The sequence below is a fragment of the Epinephelus lanceolatus genome, chromosome 9 (assembly GCF_041903045.1).
Source record: "Epinephelus lanceolatus isolate andai-2023 chromosome 9, ASM4190304v1, whole genome shotgun sequence".
In the NCBI taxonomy this organism is placed as follows: Eukaryota; Metazoa; Chordata; class Actinopteri; order Perciformes; family Serranidae; genus Epinephelus; species Epinephelus lanceolatus.
This window is the reverse complement of record NC_135742.1, coordinates 13243250-13263485: the sequence shown is the minus strand read 5'-3', so window position 1 is coordinate 13263485 and position 20236 is coordinate 13243250. Positions and strand designations below refer to the sequence as shown.

Below are 20236 nucleotides of genomic sequence, written 5' to 3'. Positions count from 1 at the left end.
TTTATTTAATATTCTGCTGGCTTTGCAGAAACATGCAGAAACACAGTGCCACTGAACATCCTCCAGTCCCCACAAGTTAGCTAGCATTAAGCTTGGCCGCTCTGCTGTGCCCTGCCTGAGTCAGGTGGGAGCTAGCTAGCGATGCCACTCTTTCAACTCGAGCAACAGCAACAGTAGTAACAGTAACAGTATTGTTGTACAGTAGTAGTAACCAGCGTTCCTGTGACCTTTAGCCCCAGTCCATTTTGAGCGGCAAAACCCCTTTAGCATTGCTAACTTTGTTCATGCTACTAGCTGTGCTGTCACTGCTAACTCATTCATTCATTCATTTTCTGGAATGGCTGTTGGGGGTCGCGGGGGATGAAGCCTATCCCAGCTGACATTGGCCGAGAGGCTGGGCACACCCTGGGCAGTTCATATAGAGACGGACAACCATTCAGACTCACACCTACAGGCAATTTAGAGTCATCACCAACCTCGCACAGAAGGCTTCCCCACCTCAGGTTCGAACCAGGAACCCTCTTACTGTAAGGCAAAAATGCTAACCACTGCACCATTGTGCACTGCTAACAGTACAAAGCTAACAGTGATAACATAAGCCCCTTTTCCACCAACATCTCCAGGAACTTTTATTACCAGAAATGTATTTACCTGGGTAAAAGAATTCCTGGTAATCTGCATGGTTTGCGTTTCCACCGCACCTCAAAGTATTGGCTTCTTACTCGCTAAGGGTTAGTGTCACTTACAGTAACGAGTGTAGCTGCCGTCAGCTCGAGTCATTTTCAAGTTATCTTCACTTTGTTTCCACCGCGGCCACTCGGCTGTTCAACAGTTACCATGTCGCGTCGGTGTATGTGTGTGTGTAGAGGAGTTCAGTGCTGGCACAGGGAGCAGAGGAGAACCGATACAGTCAGCGCTTATTAATACTATGGTCTTTGATAATCTAGCCCCGGGGTGAATTTAGTACCAGGTTACGGTACCCATCCTTGATCAAAACACAAACAAAGGGAAGCTTGTAGAAATGAAATAAAGTTTGCAGCGGCTGCCCGTGCCAGGAAGTGCGGAACGCTGCAAGTGTGAGTCCACCAATCAGCGTTCTTCGACACAAAGCCCCGCCCCTCAAGAACTCTGGGTAATCTGAAAAGTCCTACCCCCCTACTAGGTACTTTTTTCAGGGAAAGATTGGGGTTGAGGGAAAGTTTTTTCCCCGGGTAATTGGGAATTGCCCATTGGTCCGACATCCCATTGTTCCGACCATATTAAACCCAATGTTCGGAAGTCCCGTTGTTCCGAAATCATCATGATGCCCTGTGGTTAAGGTCTGGTTAGGTTTGGACTATTTCTTAAACTAGATAAACAGAACAAAGTGAAATATCATGACTGAAAACACGACAGTCTTCTGCTTTACCTGACGTTTCCTGGCATTAAGAACACACAACAATTCTTTCACATGCTGCATCAACAGGATCAGTCATTAAGTATTTAGCACTTAACTGTCTTATAATGTGGCTTGTCCTTCCAGAGAGTCTAAAACAGCACCCGATATCCGTCTCACCCTTTCTATCACAGTGTTTCCATTTCCCTCGACATTATAGGGTTTGGTAACTGATGGCAACCCAGATCTGACAGCTGGTCAGTGGAGGCTAAACCAGGTTAAAAAGACACAGTGGGTGTGTGTGTTGGATGGATGGATGGTTGCTTGTGTGCAACCAAGTGCGCATTGAGGTGTTGAAATTAAGTGTGAATGGCTGATGGACTGCCAGGTCGGGGCGAAATACACACACGAAAATGCACACAATGATACGTGCTCTTACACACACGCTCACACGCACAGTTCGGGATTGTCTTAAGCCAAACTGACAGGGGTTGTCTGCGACGGTGCGTTGCATCTCTGCGTCCAGCTGTCACACACACACGCTCTCTCTCTCTCTTTCTCACACACACACACACACACACACACACACACACACACACACACACACACACGGTGAAGGTGAAGGTGGGTGATGGCTGTGACAGTGTTGTCGGCCTGTGGTTCCGCCTGGCGTCATCTTACCTTTACTTCTGTCTTTCTCTGTCTCCCTGTTGCAGCTAACGCATCTCTGACAGCTGTGTGTATGTAGATATGTGTGTGTGTGTGTGGGGGGAGAGTGGAAGTGTGTGTTATTACCTTTGTTTCCATGTGGTGCTTTTTATTTCTCTGTCTCTCTTTCTATCTGTCTTTTACTTCTATTTTGTGGTTGTCTCATATCAGATATTTCTCTGTAGAGCCCCCTGTGTCCCTCTCTGTGCAGTGAACACACACACACACACAGACACACACCTACTGTCAGCCACTGGCTGTGCGGGTGCTGAGGGGAAATGCTGTAAGTGACAACTTCCTCTGAGCAAAAAGAGAAAAAAATCCCATTGCCTTTTTTCTTGTCCTCCTCCCTTTTCCATCCTTTCTTTCCTCCCTTGTATTCTCCCAGGGGATGTTTCCTCTCGTCTTGCCAGCGGTGCATGTCTGTTGGTGTGTGTGTGTGTGTGTGTGTGTGTGTGTTTGTTCTCTATTGTCCTTTGAATTTCCCCCGGGACCACCACTTTCCTACAGTACACTTTGATAAGACAACCTGTCCTCCCTGCACTTGCTACATGGTGTGTGTGCATATATGTGTGTGCGTGCATGTGTATGTGTGCGTACGTGTGTGTGTTTATGGATCGTACGTGTGTTTTTTGCAACTTTGAGGGTGACTTAAAGGGAGAGATTTTCCTTTAGCTACCACCTGCTTCCCCTCAGGAGGAAAAACCACAGAGGGGTCAACAACGGGGTGTGAATTACAGAGGAGCCACACTGAGCCGAACTCCTCTGAAACAATAAAAGTTTTGTGGGAAAAGTAGAATTTTGAATAAATATCACGAATAACCACCATGCTCATATTTATTTCAGATGTAATTTATACTCACTGATGAATATTTCAACACTTAAAATCAAACACATGAACCAAATCTTTCTCTTGAGAAAGTAAACCTAATCAGTTTCAGATCAGATGCTCTGGTAATAATCTGGTGTGTGTGGCATATAGTGGGTGCGGGAATGAGCCTAGTTAACTGTGAGACTTCATCACTCAAGCAAAGATGTGAGCATGTGTGTGTAAGAAACAGTTCAAATACTACGTGTGTCTCTTATTAAAGCTGTGACAGAGAAATGAACAGGTCCTTGACTAAGTATCCACTTCTACGGCAAGGCCATTGGAGGTGTCTCAGGGAGTGTGTGTGGCAGTCATTTGTTACATGGGCAGAGAGAGAAGCATACTTGGCGCACTGACCCAGGGGGCAGCACAAGGACACATACACACACACACACACACACACACACACACTGTGAGACATTCCTACAGGGACAGCAAGACTGAAAGATAGCAAACCTATTGAATTCACAAGTTTCTGTCTCCAAGCACAGCAAAGCTTTGAGCTAAATGCTAACGTCAATATTAAAGGAGCTTTTTACCAGTGGTTCCCAACTGGTCCAGCCACAGGGTCCAGATTTCTCTGTAGCCATTAGTTCAAGGTCCACACAGTTTAATATTTTCAGCATCATAGTTGGGAGCTTGGCTTGGCAAGTTGGACTTGGAAGTACAAACTCCCAAGGATGGCTGCCATTGCCGCTGGTTTGTGAGAAACGCATTCAGGGATACCTGGCTGTCAGAAGTCCACACAAGTCACCTCCTGATGCATCCCCAATGGAACGGGCAGAGCAAGTTCACATCCAGGCATTTGGACTGTACTTGGCTGGATGCGGACTTTGAATTGGAAGAGTACTTGGGCTGTGACTGATAACGTTTCACAAGTCTGCAAGAACAGAAGTACAGGCAAGAACACATTGAGAAACGCCTTATGTCTGTGTGTGTGGGTTGGAATCCGAGCATTTAATTTGTTGTGGTAAATGGGTCCAGCCTCATGTGCAAGTTAGTGCATGTGTGTATCCCACTGGCTGCTCTCCATAGCACTCATGCTGGTTACCACTGATATCTGGGTAAGAACATGTTTATATGCACAAAAAATTCCAGGTGTTGCCCTTACTCTGAAAAATATAGCAATAATGTTAAGCTGTTTTGATGGCTAATGACAGTTAATATTCCATGAACATTACCGTTTACCTGAGGCTGTGCATGCTCAGATGAACATGCCCCAACATGTCATTTATCATGTCAAAAAGTGGAAGTAGATTTCCACTGCTTGCAGACTTGTGTGACCATGCACGCATAGCCTTCTTCCTTCTCTTTAACCACCTCCTATTAAGGTCATTGTTTTGACTTTTTTGCATATCCAGAACCCTTTTGATATCCAAGTCTTATGTAACATTTGAAAGTTGGTGTGTTTCTTCTTCTGACAAGAAACATTGGCTTTTCTTTTGGGCATGCATCTCTAGCCACCGCTTTGCAAACTGTTGCTGAGTTCTTCTGTACAACGTATCCGTTACAAATTACAGAGTTGACTGTAAACAGGGAAGATACTGTGTGTTGCAAACTGCGGTAAACACAACCTGGTCTCACTCAGAAGTCGTCAAAATCTGGCACTTGAGCAGTGACTTGCAGCACTAACGATTTTCGCTGTGAAAACATTGGACTACCGACAAGTGCTTGGTCTTGTCGGAAAGCTACAATTCCGCTGTTTCACGTGATATGAGTGGCTTCTCGCTATGATGCACAGTTGCGGAGAAAAACTATAGAGAAGAACAGGTGTGAATTTGGATGCACTATGCGGCGTTCGAGCCCATAGGGTTAACAGGCTCACAATGACGTTGCTGACATGCTGATGTTTAGCAGGAGACGTTCAACATGTTCACTGTCTTAGTTTAATGTGTTAGCATGCTAACAGGTTAATAGCACTAAACAGAGTAGGCCTAACAAATTTAAATTTTGACTGAGTGATGGTGTTAGATATTAAAATAAGACTATCACAATAATTATCTATACAACTTTAATCCCTATCCATCCACTCAAAATGCCCAAATATCATCCAGAGGGTGGTGTAAGAGAAAAAGAGGGGAAGTTAGTGGGGTTCATCCTCTGTGAACAATGGATGTCTGTATAAACTTTCATGGCAGTCCATCCAATAATTCTTTGAGATATTTCAGTCTATATTAACGAGTGGCCATAAAATCCAGATATACTGCCAGATAAATGTAAAGTCAGACAGGCAGGTGAGGAGAGTTAAAGAGAAAGGTGGCAAAGAATGAAGGAAGAACAGCATCAGTGAGGTTGCAAACAAGATTTTATCTGTGTTGACCCAGCCTGGAAACTAAATCGTTTAATTGATGGCTAAATAGATAAACAGAGGAAAAATTGTCAATCATCTCTCCTAATCAGCTCTGAGACTCCACAAGGGCCAAGCCAGTTACAAACAAGCGTAAGAAGTGAGTCCAGCCTGTGCGTCTCGCAAGACTCTCTCTGCTGCCAGAAGAGTATCTTTTTATCTGGGTTTATAGGCTAAGCCAGGGCAGTCTCCATAGGCAGGGAAACATTCACTATCAAAAGATGCCTATCTGGCTGTCTGTCTCACTGTTTATCAAACTATCTATATCAATTATCTAGTAGTAACACGGGGAGTCAGGAATAAATGTTCACCTTCAGATGTTCTTACTCTTAGAAGGGTTCAAAGAGTTGTTTTGTGATGGATTGTAGTGGCTTAATTTCTGTTCCCTTCATCGTGGACTTTTGCCTTGGACAGGGTTTTCTAAACAATCCCAGAATGCCTCTCTACAACCCCTCAAAATATGTACAGCTTGCTATTTAACTAGATTAAGAACTTAGAAGAAAACATTTGGTCTTTGGTCTCCCATTCTCTCCAAAAATAGACATCTTAGCTTTTTTAAGTGATTAAGAAAATATTAACTGGAGGAGTGATTTTGCCCACCTTCTCAACCTTAATAAAAACTATTAGGACTGGTTATTGTCCAAATACAATGAACGGATGATTGAATTAATGACTTCTGCAACTTGAAAATTGAGGGGTTTTTTGTTTGAAATTGAAGGCAAAGACCTATCCAGTCAACCATCTAATTAAGTGTAGGAATGTTTCTCGTAGATATCAGAGGGAAGGAGAGAACTGTCAATCAGGTCTTTCTCATGCAAATTAACCCATGGCCTTGCCGGACCACAATGGCAGAAGCGAAATTACATAATGACTTACTTTTTCCAGGGTGTTACTCCAAGGCATTGACGCTTAAGTCTTATTTTAGGCTCAGACATGTAGGTCAGCCCAACTGTAGACATTGGACAATCTTGTATTAAATAATGTGATGTTGGGAGAAGATAGTGGTTATGGCAAATTAACTGTGATAAAGTATGGTTTGAGGTTTATGCAACTAAAACACTTGGTTATGAATAGGGAAAGTTTATGATAACATGTCAGAAAAACCTTAAGTGCTGTATTGTAGGCAACTGGACTTGCTTGAGTGTCTTGAAGACGTTTCACCTCAACCAAGAAGCTTCTTCAGTTCTAACGAACTGGTGCGGAGTCACAGGCTTTAAACTCTGTGTGGGTATGAACCCTATCAGAGTCGTTAGGGTCACATGTGAGTCGTAGACCCACCTGGCCATCGTGTGTGTCGTTTGGGTTAGATGGGTCCAGGGGTCCAACCCTAACAGCACACATGATGGCACCAACATCAGTCCGTTAGAAGAAGCCTCTTGGACGAAAGGTGAAACGTCTTCAAGAACCTTAAGCAAGTCCAGTTGCCTACAACATAGCACTTAAGATTACTGTGAAGTGGATGACTGAGAATCTTCACCAACATGTGATTCAAAACATTAATTTAAGGTCTGCAGTGTGACACAATGTACTACTGCTTCACACACATCTATAATCCCGAACTCTCCACTCTTACTTTCGAAATTTCTATATAGGAACATTGGAGCTGTAGGTCCAAAAAATTTGGCCCGATCCTGACATGAATAGTTGAATAGAATAGCTGTATAGTTTCTGTCTAAGCCGAACCCGAGCCCAAACCATGGCAGCAATTTTGGGCCCAAGCCTGATGTTAAACCTGAGTTGCCACTGTAACTTTTTCATTAAAACATTTATTACAAGCCGAAGTCAACTTAAATTTTCTCAGTGTGGAAACAAAACACATTATTCATGACATTACACATATGATAAGAACTGCATTAATCTTAAAAAAAGGGAAATTGGGGCAAACCTGACCAATTTAAATTTTGAGAAATTACAGCCCGGTCTGGCCTAAACCTGGCGGGTGGTTGGGTTGGGCCCAGTCTGGTCCGGGCAGAGAATCAAAGCTTTAATGTACATGATACAGTGCTTCTTGCACCGGCACTGTGCTTTGGCATTGGTTTTGATGTGTGGAATGACAAATTCAGATGTAATTCCTAGGTTACCACGCTTGGACATATAAACAGGTGGAGGGGCTTCCATTTTTTTCTTCCTCCTGATTGTTGGATCAGCCAATCAGCTTCCTTAACGCTTAGGTTAGGAGAATTATAATTCACTGTTCACAAATACTCAAGTCCGCATCAATAGTTCTGTACACACAATTGCTAAACTGTCCAATTACACGTTGTTTAATCACAAACAGTAGGTACAAAATAGAGTTGTTTGAGTTTCCCTTATTTTTGTCTTTTGCATTTTTGCTCTCTCTCACTCACCCACTCATTTACATGATCTCTTTCTTGCTCTCTCGTCGTGTAATTCCTCTGATTCTTGAGCACCTGAATTGCCAATGTAACACAAAAGATTAAACTGAATTCATAGAAAATGCCTGTTCACCAAGGCCCTTCACTGTCCACACTGCATGTCATCCTGGTTGGGAGAAGGGTTGTGAGCCACTTCAGACGACACATGTTAACTCACTCATGCCAACACTGTAAACCTGCATCACCGTGTCTGTAACAGGGACAATAGGTGAAGGTCAGCATTGCCTGAAGGAAGTGACTCAGAGACGGTGACAAAAGTGTCAACTTCTGCAGTGGTTTTGTTTGGTTGGTTTTGAGTGTTGCCGAACAATGTGCTAGCGTGTGCATGTGTGTGTGTGAGTGAGTGTGTGTGTGTATGTGTATGCACTAGAGGACAGTGTAATATTGTTTTGGAGCCTTGTGGTTGGGACGGAGCTAACACCTGAATGAACCTGTCACTGCAGACACATTGCTTTTTCAGCTCCAGCGATTACACTGCACCCAAACACACTCAACATTTTCAGGGTGGTTCTTTGTACGAATGTGTGTGTGTGTGTGTGTGTGTGTGTGTGATTGTGTGTGTGTGTGGGAGACAGAGAGAGCGGTGTGTTGCTTGTGCATTGCCTGTGTGCATGTGTCTGTGAGTGTGAGAGAGACAGGAACAGAGAGCGAGAGTGACAGAGCATTGTGTCTCGCTGTGTATGTGTCTAAACCTCTGCTGTATTTTAGGTTTCTCCCTGAAAAATATGAAATAGGGCTACTGCTACTGTGTCCTTTGAGGTTAAACAACAAGTCGTATTGATGGATATACACACATACAGGGCACGGAGGACCTCACCAAAAAATGACAAATTTTCATTCATTCAAGTGAAGAAAATGTGGAAAAAAGTTTTCCCTTTCTTCTCTTTGTAGCATCACATAGAAACTACTGTATTCTATAGTGTGTCCTTCAGCACAGCACTTATCACACTTTGTCTTACAGAGGACTGTAATTGCACAGGGTAGCTCCAGAGGTGAGAGGGTGGTCAGACTGAAAGACAGGGTAGCTTGCTGTAGAAATAGAGCCTATATACAGTAGACATCAACTATCATCAGCTCATGATGCATTAGTGTCATATTACAACTACAGTAATTACCAGTATTCAACTCTTAAATTAGTTCACATCTATTTGGAAGCTTTGACATATCCAACTTGGATGGGCCAGCTGATTTGGCCCAATTCTGCAGCGTCATTCATGCTGAGTCTCAGCCAAGTCAGGTAATCAGATGTGGCCTGACTTATTTCTTCCGGCATGCCAAGTTTGGGCCAAAGTTGGGCCAGGTCATTTTTGATAACGGCTCAGTGATGGCAGCATTGGCAGCCAGAATCAGGCCAGCCTATCTGTCCCGATTCTGGGATGTCATTTATGCCGAGTGTCAGCCACGTCGAGCAACCAGATGTGGCCTGGCTAATTTTATCCGGCATGCCGAGTTTGGGCTGTTGCTGGCCCCAGTCATTTTTGATACCAGCCCTGTGACGGCAGTTTCAGCAGCTGGACTCAGCCCAGCTGATTTGGCTCAATTCTGTGCCATCATTCATGCCAAGTCTCAGCCAAGTCGGGCAACCACTAATTTTATCCTGCATGCCGAGTTTGGGACAAAGCTGGGCCAGGTCAGTGGCCTAGTGATGACAGTGTCAGCAGCCAGAATCACTTCAAATGATTAGGCTCGACTCCCGGGTGTCATTTATGCTTAGTCTCAGATGAGTTGTGCATGGACCGGGTAATTTCTTTCAGCATACTGAGTTTAGGCCGACACTGGGCCAGGTCATTTTGGCTACCTGGGTGGAAGAGCCGTTCCAACCCAACAGTGCTGCTGTAGAAACATTGTGCCTACCCTCCGGTGTCCCCCAGGGTCATCCTGGTAAATAAGCTGCTTGATTTTTAGCCTGACACCCCCTTAAGCAGTGTCAGCACAGGTAGAAGTGCGAACATATTTAGCAATGTGAACAGGGTTTGCAGCTCAAACTGAAGCCACTTACTCACCTAAGCTACCTGGGGAGAAACCAGAGGGTAGCTACCATGTTTCCATAACAACACCGTCCTGCCACCGGTCCCACTGCCAGGACAAGTTACCAGCAATAACATACTCTCCAAATTAATTGCACTGCCAGCTAAGTCTCACCTAACCCGGATGGTGCGCAGTGCTGAGCGGTCAAGGCTAACATAAGCTAATCACTGGAGACAGGAGGGTTGGCAATAATAAGTGAAGTATATAAAGTAAAACCCAATATATTAACATTACAAAACATGACAGTTTCACTATCAATAAATGGATAGCGCTTTAAAATGTGGCACTGAAGCTCAGTTAATGGGCATTTGGGCTATCAAAAGCAAAATGAATTGAAGCTGACATCCCTATTTGCAGCTTTGAAATCGTCTGCAGTTTTTACATGATGTGAATGTTCACATATCTTAAACATGGGTATGTTTCCCATCCATCCCATATGATGTAAATGCAGCATACATAATTACCAGACTTCAAGCTGAGCACCTACATTATGATTTTAAGTCCTGTTTCACGAAAGCCAAACTTTGTTGTACCTGCCAGGCTTGAATCAAGTTCAAGCCATTTTGGTGTGTGTACATTGAGGCTTTAGATGAGTTTGGATTGCTTATTTTTGATGCAACTAATTTAGGAATCTCCCTCTCTGTCACTCACAACTCTGTCACTTGTGCAAAAAAGAAAAAAGCAGCTTGCCACTTGTCACTAACAGCCAGTAATGGATGAAATACAGCAAAGACTTGCTAAAGGGTAGGCCTGTGCATTTAAGGAACATTATGACCTTGTATGATTGGGCCTCTGTATAGCTCTGCTCTAAATTGACCATTATGTACACCTGGGTAATGACTGTGGGTTGACCAGCCATTTTCCTTTGGCAATTATTGGAAAAAGCTTGACATGGACTCACAGAAAGGGTAGGCTTTACTGTTCCATGCTTTAGTGCAGTGGTTCCCAACTGGTGCAGCCAAGGCGTCGAGATTTGTCCTTAGTCATTAGTTCAAGGTCCACACAGTTTTAAATATTCAGCATCATACTTGCAATGGGCCATGTTGTCCAGCTAGTTTGCTGTCTTTGTTAAGTAGCTGTCTGTTATTCACTCACTTTACAGTAGGAAACCATACTTAAAAATAAAAGCTTTGTGCTGGATATTCACTGTACTTCAAATGAGGTGTGTTTTTTTACAGACTTGACACAATCATGAGTCACTTGTGGTATATTCAGAATGGACCCTTGACTCACTTTTTGGACTGTGACCCACCAGTTGGGAACCACTGCTTTAGTTTCTGGCAGATTTTGTGGGCACCATATACCATTTATGGCACTAACATTGCATGTTAGAGGAATGACTTCAGGTAATCGTTTGCTGAGGTAAAAGAGCCCGATCTCACTCCAAAGTCTCTGAAATCTGGTGCTTGGCCAATGACTTGTGGCGTTAAAAACCAATCAAAAAAGGTGTCCTTTAACATCTGCATGATACACGGCCAGTTGCTGTTATAGTTTAAAGGTGCCCAGCGGTGTCAGCAGCAGGACAAGGATGAAATTTGGGATGGTGAAAGTCTGAGTGGGGTGGGTGGGAGTGGTGGTGAATGGGTCCAACAAATACTGACTTTCAGAGGGAGCGGTGTTTGCATCCTGTGAGATTATAAAGCCGAACCCTGTTCTTTATCCCTAAACCTAACCATTTGTTTTTGTTGCTGAAACCCAACCATGTGTTTTTGTTGTTGAGGGCAAAAATGTCAATTTGTGGTGTTGTACCAACGTAGTGCATTTATATTGAATAATACTGTATGTAAACGTACAATTTCCTGTGAAAACAGAAGTGTATCTTGAAAGAAGACAATGCATGTAACAGGCAGAATTTGACACTGTCCTAGAACGTCATTAACCAAGGCACCCAGGGTGCCTTGCACTTCTTAAGCAGATGTGGAAAGTCCATGACCAAGCACATCAATATGTAATGAGGTCAGAGTGAGAATGTGTTGCTCTATAATATGATGTCTAGGGCTGGGTATTGGTACTCAATACCTTTGACGTACCAGCCAAAATAACCCAAGTAGTATAACAACTTCTCCCATCAACCAATACCTGTACTTGATCCTTCTTGTACCCAGATAGAAATAAAAATGACTATTTGTACGGTTTAGCTTGCAGCCAATCACTGCAAACTTCCTTTGATTTAATGCGAGGTTTGATTGGCCCATTATCGCAGCAGCTACAACCCATACGGTATTGGCTAAATTGGCATCTTAGCAGAGATGTCACCAAAACTTTCACATGATGGGTGTCAAATGAAGTCGAAAAAATACTGTTATTTATATCGCTTAAATTGTACTGGTGTAATATTTTAAATGGTACCAGCCCTAATGATGTCAGATTGGATTTAGTGGAGACAGAGAGAGGCAGACAGATGAAAGAAAGCAAGCATGATGGAGGGATCTTGGAGAGGTCAAGGGGAGCTGACACCCATCAGTTTTCTCTCCTTAATCTATCTGTGCAACACATTGCTCACCCCATCTCCCTAGACACACACACTCACACACACACACACACGCAGGCACATGCCAGATATCACGGACCCTCAGCAATTGGCTTTGTCATGACCTCTAACCCCTATATATCTGTGTGTGCGTGTGTGTGTGTGTGTGTGTGTGTGTGTGTGTGTGTGTGTGTGTCAGTAAGACATAGCTATAAAATGTTGGCTCAGAAATCAATTTATAGCTGCTTCTTTCTTTCTAGTTCATGTTACACAAGCCCTGGATGCTCATGTGTATGTGTGTGTGTGTGTGTGTGTGTGTGTGTGTGTGTTAGTGAGTGTCACTGACAGGGGAATAAAAAAATAGAGTTAGACACACAGAGAGAATTCCTGTTGCTAAACAGTATCTAAATTATTTTCAAAGCCCCCTCTTTGACGCTGTGAAACAGTCGACTGCGGTGTGTGTTGAATGTTTATCTCCAAAATCCCACCCAGGAGACCTTTTGTGTTGCACTTACTGGGAACAAGTGGGTATATTTCACCGCTATCTTGACCGTGGAAAATGTACTGTCACATTTCAGATAGTGTTTTTATTTAAGACCTGCTGTGTTTCTTCTGCTCCATGTGCAACAGCTTAGAGCACCTCAAGCACAACATTTTATTGCAGCGCGTGGGCATTTTATTTTATTTTGACCCTTTAGTCATTCATTCATTCATTCATTCTGAACCTGACCACAAACCCTGACTTCCAAATATAGCTGCGACCCTGACTCTGACATCTCTGGCTCAGGTCTAGAGGAAGGAGATGCAAAGAGTTTCTGTGGGGATAAATGATACGACTGGATGTGATTCACACAAGCAGCAGACAGAATCAGGATGTCTGACAGGCAGAGAGGCAAAGCGGGTAATGGCAGTCTACAAAGTTGTGAGGGCATGATGTGCAGCACGAATCCGAGTTGTCAAAATGACAGACAAATTTCTGTGTGTAGGAATCAGAATAGAGAGGTAGAAGTGAAGAAAAGATTTTTTTTTTTTAAAGTTGCAGGAGTTTTCCAAGTAGAAAGTTTGAACTGAATCTGAAAGTGATTATCTGGAGATTATATCACCAGATTCTTTTTTCAATTTTAAGATCGATAATGTCTCGAAGAATCACTTTCACACAGTGGCATTAAAGGTGCTGGTAGACCTTTTTTCTTTAGCTGTTTCCCCATATTTTCAGTCTTAATGCTAAGCTAACTAAAGTAAATATGCATCCATCTTGAGCAATGTACGTCATGGTCAATATCATGAAAACTGGTATCAGGGATCCAGTTCTTTTGGGCCTGACGTGATGACATATATGTCCACAAGAGTTTTGGTCTGCTGTTAAACGCTAAAGGAAGAAGAAGAACGTTAACAACACATGGGAGAAGGCAACAAGTGAAGCTGCAGCAATAGCTCCCCCTCCTCAATTCTCTCCAATGGGAGCAGCGCTATGCTAACTATGCTACAAACACCAGCAGTGTGACCAAGGCCTGAGCATTTATTCTGCACCGAACGCTGCGTATTTGCAGTTTTAACTGGCTTGTCACTGTCACTTTTTACCCAGTGGTCCAATCACAGTGGAGAGGCAGAACAAACAGCCTGCCACAAAGACCAGCCATCACATTTTATATGTACAAGTGCTTGACAACAACAACAGTGGAGTAAAATCATGTTATTCAGTATTATCATCATGTATTGTAGGCTATATATTGATATATGTGTCCTTGCTCACGAAATCTTATGAACCCACGTAGAGTAATTGGGACATATAGGTATCAAGAATCATGGAGTCTAACTGGCATTGGTATCGACTATTATATCATGGTATTGTGACACGCCTGCTCACCAACATGAAAAGAGAGGCACATCAACACACTTACACAGGCTTTTTGGAGAAGGCATGAAGCAGAATGGCTTCTATCCATTAGCTGTAAAATGAATTGTCATTTTTGGGATGGCATTATTTGACTCCCCATTTCTCTTCCACACACATCCATCCACACACACATGCACATATGCACACACTGATAGCTTGGACCTCAAGGCAGAAATACTCAATATCACTTCCACCACCAAGATATCCTCGCCATTGTCCCCATTCATTATCCTGGTTGTTATCATCATTATAATCACATTTTCCCAAGTGCTTAATGTAGCAACACATTCTCACTCCAACCTTGTCACATATCAACGTGTGGTCATGGACTTCCCACGTCCAGATACGACATGCAAGGTGCCTTGGGAATGTTCGTTGTTGGCATTCTGGGATGCCGTGTCAAGTTCTACCTGTTACATGCATTGTGTTCTTTAAAAATACACTTCCATTTTCAAAGGAAATTTACTGTTTACATACAGTCTCTTTCAAAATAAAGGCACTACATCGGTACAACACTATTTTTCTTTCTTTCAACAACAAAAGCACATGGTTGGGAATAGGAAAAAAGAGCAGGATTAAGTTTTTTCATAATCTTACGGGACACAAACGCAGCTCACCTAAGGGAAAGTCAGTGTTTGTTGGACCATCCACCACCACTCACACCTGTCTCACTCGGACTTTCGCTGCTTCAACTTTAGTTCTTGTCCCACGGCGTTTCCCCCTGACACCGCCAGGCGCCATTAAACTGTAACCATGACCAGCCACGTATCATGCTGCCATTAAAGAACAGCTTTTTTGTCTCAGTCTTTCGCTGCAAGTCACTGCCCAAGCACCAGATTTTGACGACTTTAGATTGAGACTGTGTTGCATGTGGATGTAAACTACTTTTCTTTATTTAATCAGATCCATAAATTATGATTGGGTTAAGCACACAGATACAGTCTGTAACAGAATGTTTTGAAAGGCCACATGCCAAGAACCGTTATCTCTCTATCACCTTTCTCTCTACCTGCATTAATGTGTCATGCTTTTTTTAATACATTTTAATGTAGAAATTATTCTATTGTTTTACTGATTACTCAAAAAAATGACCTTACCTTTGGGTTTCTTTGTCTTGTGTTGTATTGTCTAACATTATCTGAGAGAGAGCATTGTTCTGTCATGAGTCGGTGGACATAAGTTGTGTTAATTTAACTGTGATCCAAAAGTGGAATTCTTTGTCATTATTGCAAATTATGCCAATTTTTTTTCACACTGCACTTCCCAAACATTATTTATCAATCTTAAAATGCAGCCAGTATTACAGTCTTCCTCAGATTTTTTGGTGGAATTTATATATACTGTATATGGCACTCTTTTAAAGCTGAAAAAATGTCCTTACCCAGAAATACATTTTTTTCTCTTCTTTCCCTGTAGGTTGGAAAGTCTGTCATATGAGGTGATGCAACTGGAGTTTGAGGTGGATAACGTGATCAACCTGGTGCCAACCCAGACTCTGCACTGGAACGTCGAGTACTCAGGTGGCATGCAGACAACTTCCAGGCAAACAGAGAAAGTCTCGCACCTCTACATCAGCAATGCCGACATACAGGGAATCGTACCAATGGCTGAGGTAAGGGATGACCTGATGGAGCACAGATACAGATACCTGTGAGCATACATATCGACATACCCAGCAGCACAACATTTCTTATGCTAGAATAGATTTTTCCCTCCTCTTCCTAACCTTCTTGCTGACACCCCCAGCTCATCCCCTTCCTCCAGGTTGATCAAAGCTGTAAAGGTCAGCTTGTTTACCCCCTCCTGTCACTACAAGCCTCCTGGCTACACACACACACAGCAGGTTTCACCCTCACAGGTTTCGAAATGACAAGCAGCCTCACAAATATGGGCACACAACCAGGCAGGTACAGCCCTACACACCTACCTTCATGCACAAATGCTTCCCTCCATGTGTGTGTCGTGCTGGCAGGTGTCATTCCTGGTGAGACTCAAGCACCGTTTGCCTCTTTAGGCCTCATAAAGCTGCTTTCCATATAGACCCGAAACTCTCACTGTTCTGTTTCTACGTCTAGGCTTCAGTGTCACTTTGAGAGAATTGGCGCATTACCAAACATTTCTTTAGTGCATAACAAAATGAATCAAAACTGAAATTTTACTATTCTCATACTTACAATATTTTCAAAAATAAAAATAGTAAAATACTTCTATACTTCAGGACAGGAGGAAGTTATATGGTGTAATCAAATTACTAACTGGAAACACAATTACATCCTATGTACAATATTTACCTACGTAGCCTACTTATTTATTTTGGGTAAAAGCACAAATCTCAAAGAAAAATGATCAAATAAACAGAATTGGGGAGGCAGAATGCTTCGCCCCTTAAAAGCTTCTGCTCTGGTGTGGTTGTGTGCTGCAGACAGAACATAACCAGGTTGCAGCCAAAACGCAGCACAACTTTGTTCAGTGGAATTGTCCCTCCTGACTCCCTTACAGTCAAGATGGCAGCAAATATAACAACAAAATGGGCACTAATTTATCTAGTGACAGGCCTAACTTTAGTGGATCATAACATATGATATAGGACATAGGATATGGAATTAATCTGCAGATGCTTTGGTTCAAAATGAAAACTAAAAGTTTTCACTGTATAGATGTCAGTTTTTTAACCTTGACGAAGGCTAAAAATGTGGCCTGCAACAGATGGTAAAGCTTGTTGTTTTTTGCTGAGCCAATATCCGGAATATTTACGGCCCCAACTGGCAGGTTAAGAGGAGTGAGGATTCAGCAGTCAATGACGATGTAAGGGGCTGTACACATGCCACGTTTCTTCTGCCCTCTAATTAATTATTTGTAATGTAGACAAATGGCAGGCGCGCATAAACACCAGAGCGGATGCTGTGGTAGCCATGCTGGTTCAGTGTGCCTTCAATTTTGAATAAATCCCAAACAGTGTCACCAGCAAAACACCCCCACACCATCACACCTCCTCCTCCATGCTTCACAGTGGGAACCAGGCATGTGGAATCCATCCGTTCACCTTTTCTGCGTCTCACAAAGACACGGCGGTTGGAACCAAAGATCTCAAATTTGGACTCATCAGACCAAAGCACAGATTTCCACTGGTCTAATGTCCATTCCTTGTGTTTCTTGGCCCAAACAAATCTCTTCTGCTTGTTGCCTCTCCTTAGCAGTGGTTTCCTAGCAGCTATTTGACCATGAAGGCCTGATTCGCGCAGTCTCCTCTTAACAGTTGTTCTAGAGATGGGTCTGCTGCTAGAACTCTGTGTGGCATTCATCTGGTCTCTGATCTGAGCTGCTGTTAACTTGCGATTTCTGAGGCTGGTGACTCGGATGAACTTATCCTCAGAAGCAGAGGTGACTCTTGGTCTTCCTTTCCTGGGTCAGTCCTCATGTGTGCCAGTTTCGTTGTAGCGCTTGATGGTTTTTGCGACTCCACTTGGGGACACATTTAAAGTTTTTGCAATTTTCCGGACTGACTGACCTTCATTTCTTAAAGTAATGATGGCCACTCGTTTTTCTTTAGTTAGCTGATTGGTTCTTGCCATAATATGAATTTTAACAGTTGTCCAATAGGGCTGTCGGCTGTGTATTAACCTGACTTCTGCACAACACAACTGATGGTCCCAACCCCATTGATAAAGCAAGAAATTCCACTAATTAACCCTGATAAGGCACACCTGTGAAGTGGAAACCATTTCAGGTGACTACCTCTTGAAGCTCATGGAGAGAATGCCAAGAGTGTGCAAAGCAGTAATCAGAGCAAAGGGTGGCTATTTTGAAGAAACTAGAATATAAAACATGTTTTCAGTTACTTCACCTTTTTTTGTTAAGTACATAACTCCACATGTGTTCATTCATAGTTTTGATGCCTTCAGTGAGAATCTACAATGTAAATAGTCATGAAAATAAAGAAAACGCATTGAATGAGAAGGTGTGTCCAAACTTTTGGCCTGTACTGTATATGTCCCAATTACTCTATGTGGGTTCATAAGATTTCGTGAGCAAGGACACATATATTAATATATAGCCTACAATACATTAACATGATTTTACTCCACTGTTGTTGTTGTCAAGCACTTGTACATATAAAATGTGACGGCTGGTCTTTGTGGCAGGCTGTTTGTTCTGCCTCTCCACTGTGATTGGACCACTGGGTAAAAAGTGACAGTGACAAGCCAGTTAAAACTGCAAATACGCAGCGTTCGGTGCAGAATAAATGCTCAGGCCTTGGTCACACTGCTGGTGTTTGTAGCATAGTTAGCATAGCACTGCTCCCATTGGAGAGAATTGAGGAGGGGGAGCTATTGCTGCAGCTTCACTTGTTGCCTTCTCCCATGTGTTGTTAACGTTCTTCTTCTTCCTTTAGCGTTTAACAGCAGACCAAAACTCTTGTGGACATATATGTCATCACGTCAGGCCCAAAAGAACTGGATCCCTGATACCAGTTTTCATGATATTGACCATGACGTACATTGCTCAAGATGGATGCATATTTACTTTAGTTAGCTTAGCATTAAGACTGAAAATATGGGGAAACAGCTAAAGAAAAAAGGTCTACCAGCACCTTTAATGCCACTGTGTGAAAGTGATTCTTCGAGACATTATCGATCTTAAAACTGAAAAAAGAATCTGGTGATATAATCTCCAGATAATCACTTTCAGATTCAGTTCAAACTTTCTACTTGGAAAACTCCTGCAACTTTAAAAAAAAAAAATCTTTTCTTCACTTCTACCTCTCTATTCTGATTCCTACACACAGAAATTTGTCTGTCATTTTGACAACTCGGATTCGTGCTGCACATCATGCCCTCACAACTTTGTAGACTGCCATTACCCGCTTTGCCTCTTTTCCTCAGCACCTATTTTTCAGGGCTCTTGAAAGCTGGCACAGAAAAGGCACAAGAGTAGCAACCAGCACCCGACCTCATGTCTTCCAGGCGGTTAAAGATGAGGCTTGTGTACGGTCCCTAAAGCAGCCAATAACACAGGATTTTTAATGATTGTAAATCACTGCAACACAAGAGGTCCTTGAGCATACAGCAGGGCTCTCAAGTGGCAGGCATTGGATATGATAGTTTATAAAGGATTCAAATTTCAAAGAAGTCATCAACCATCAATATGTGTTTAAAATAGCTACTGAAATTGGGGGGAGGGGTGCATTTTAGCCTTTAATTGACAGGACAGTTAAGCATGAAAAGGGGAGAGACACAGAGGGAGTGACATGCAGCAAGGTGCCACAGGATGGAGTCGAACCCGGACCGCTGCAGGAAAAGCTTTATATATGAGACGCTTGCTCTAACCACTAAGTCACCAATAACATCTTAACATCGATTTTGTCGGCTAAAGTTGACACACGGTCTTGTCAAACTGTTAGGTAAAAGTTAATATTCCCTGAGATAAGCTCTCATTGTTTTCCTTTTGTGCAACAAGTAATTTCATTCAGTAGGCTACAAAATCAAATGATGAGATGACTTACTGTACACATGTGATAAGGCACTCCCATCTTGTTTGTGCACCCTCTTCTTGCTGTGGTCACATCACCTGTATCTTACCTGGATACAGCAATACTATTTTCTGATTGGCTGATAGGTAGCTGTATGTTATTTTTTGATTGGCTGGTGGGTAGCTGTGTCTTATTTTTATTGGCTGGAGTGTGGCAAGCTCTTGTTGAGCTCTCCGGTAGCCACAGTGTCTTGCAACACGTTGCACTGAAATTATAACAATGTAACTTGGTGGGCGTTATCGTAATATTTTTTTTTATGCGTGAGAAATACCGGGTGTGGCGGGTGAGAGTGTGAAAAGGTTAAAATGTGTGTGTCACACTCTCAAAGCATAAAACTTGCGAGCCCTGATACTGTCATAAATGCGCACACCAAATATTAGGCTGATTGGTCCAGTAATTTGCAAGATAAGCTGCAGACAGACAGAAATGCACACATGTAACCGAATGCATGATCCTCTCCAGGCTTACACCTGGCGGAGATAATTATAACTCAATAATGCAACTCATCTGAGAAAGTGAATGACTAGCAAGTGCTTTGCAAAGCATACTCTGGTCATATTATACACACAACATTAAGCCATTATACTGATTATGTCCGACAAACAAATCCTAAATCG

General features: G+C 42.8%; 1 protein-coding gene across 1 annotated transcript in view; it reads left to right on the top strand.

Moving 5' to 3' along the window:
* Positions 1–20236, top strand: part of LOC117252601 (transmembrane protein 132D) — a 416006-nt gene that overhangs the window by 265890 nt on the left and 129880 nt on the right. Inside the window, exon 5 of the mRNA XM_078170586.1 lies at positions 15506–15701. Within this exon, the coding sequence (XP_078026712.1) occupies positions 15506–15701 (196 nt within the window). The remainder of the gene's footprint in view (positions 1–15505; positions 15702–20236) is intronic.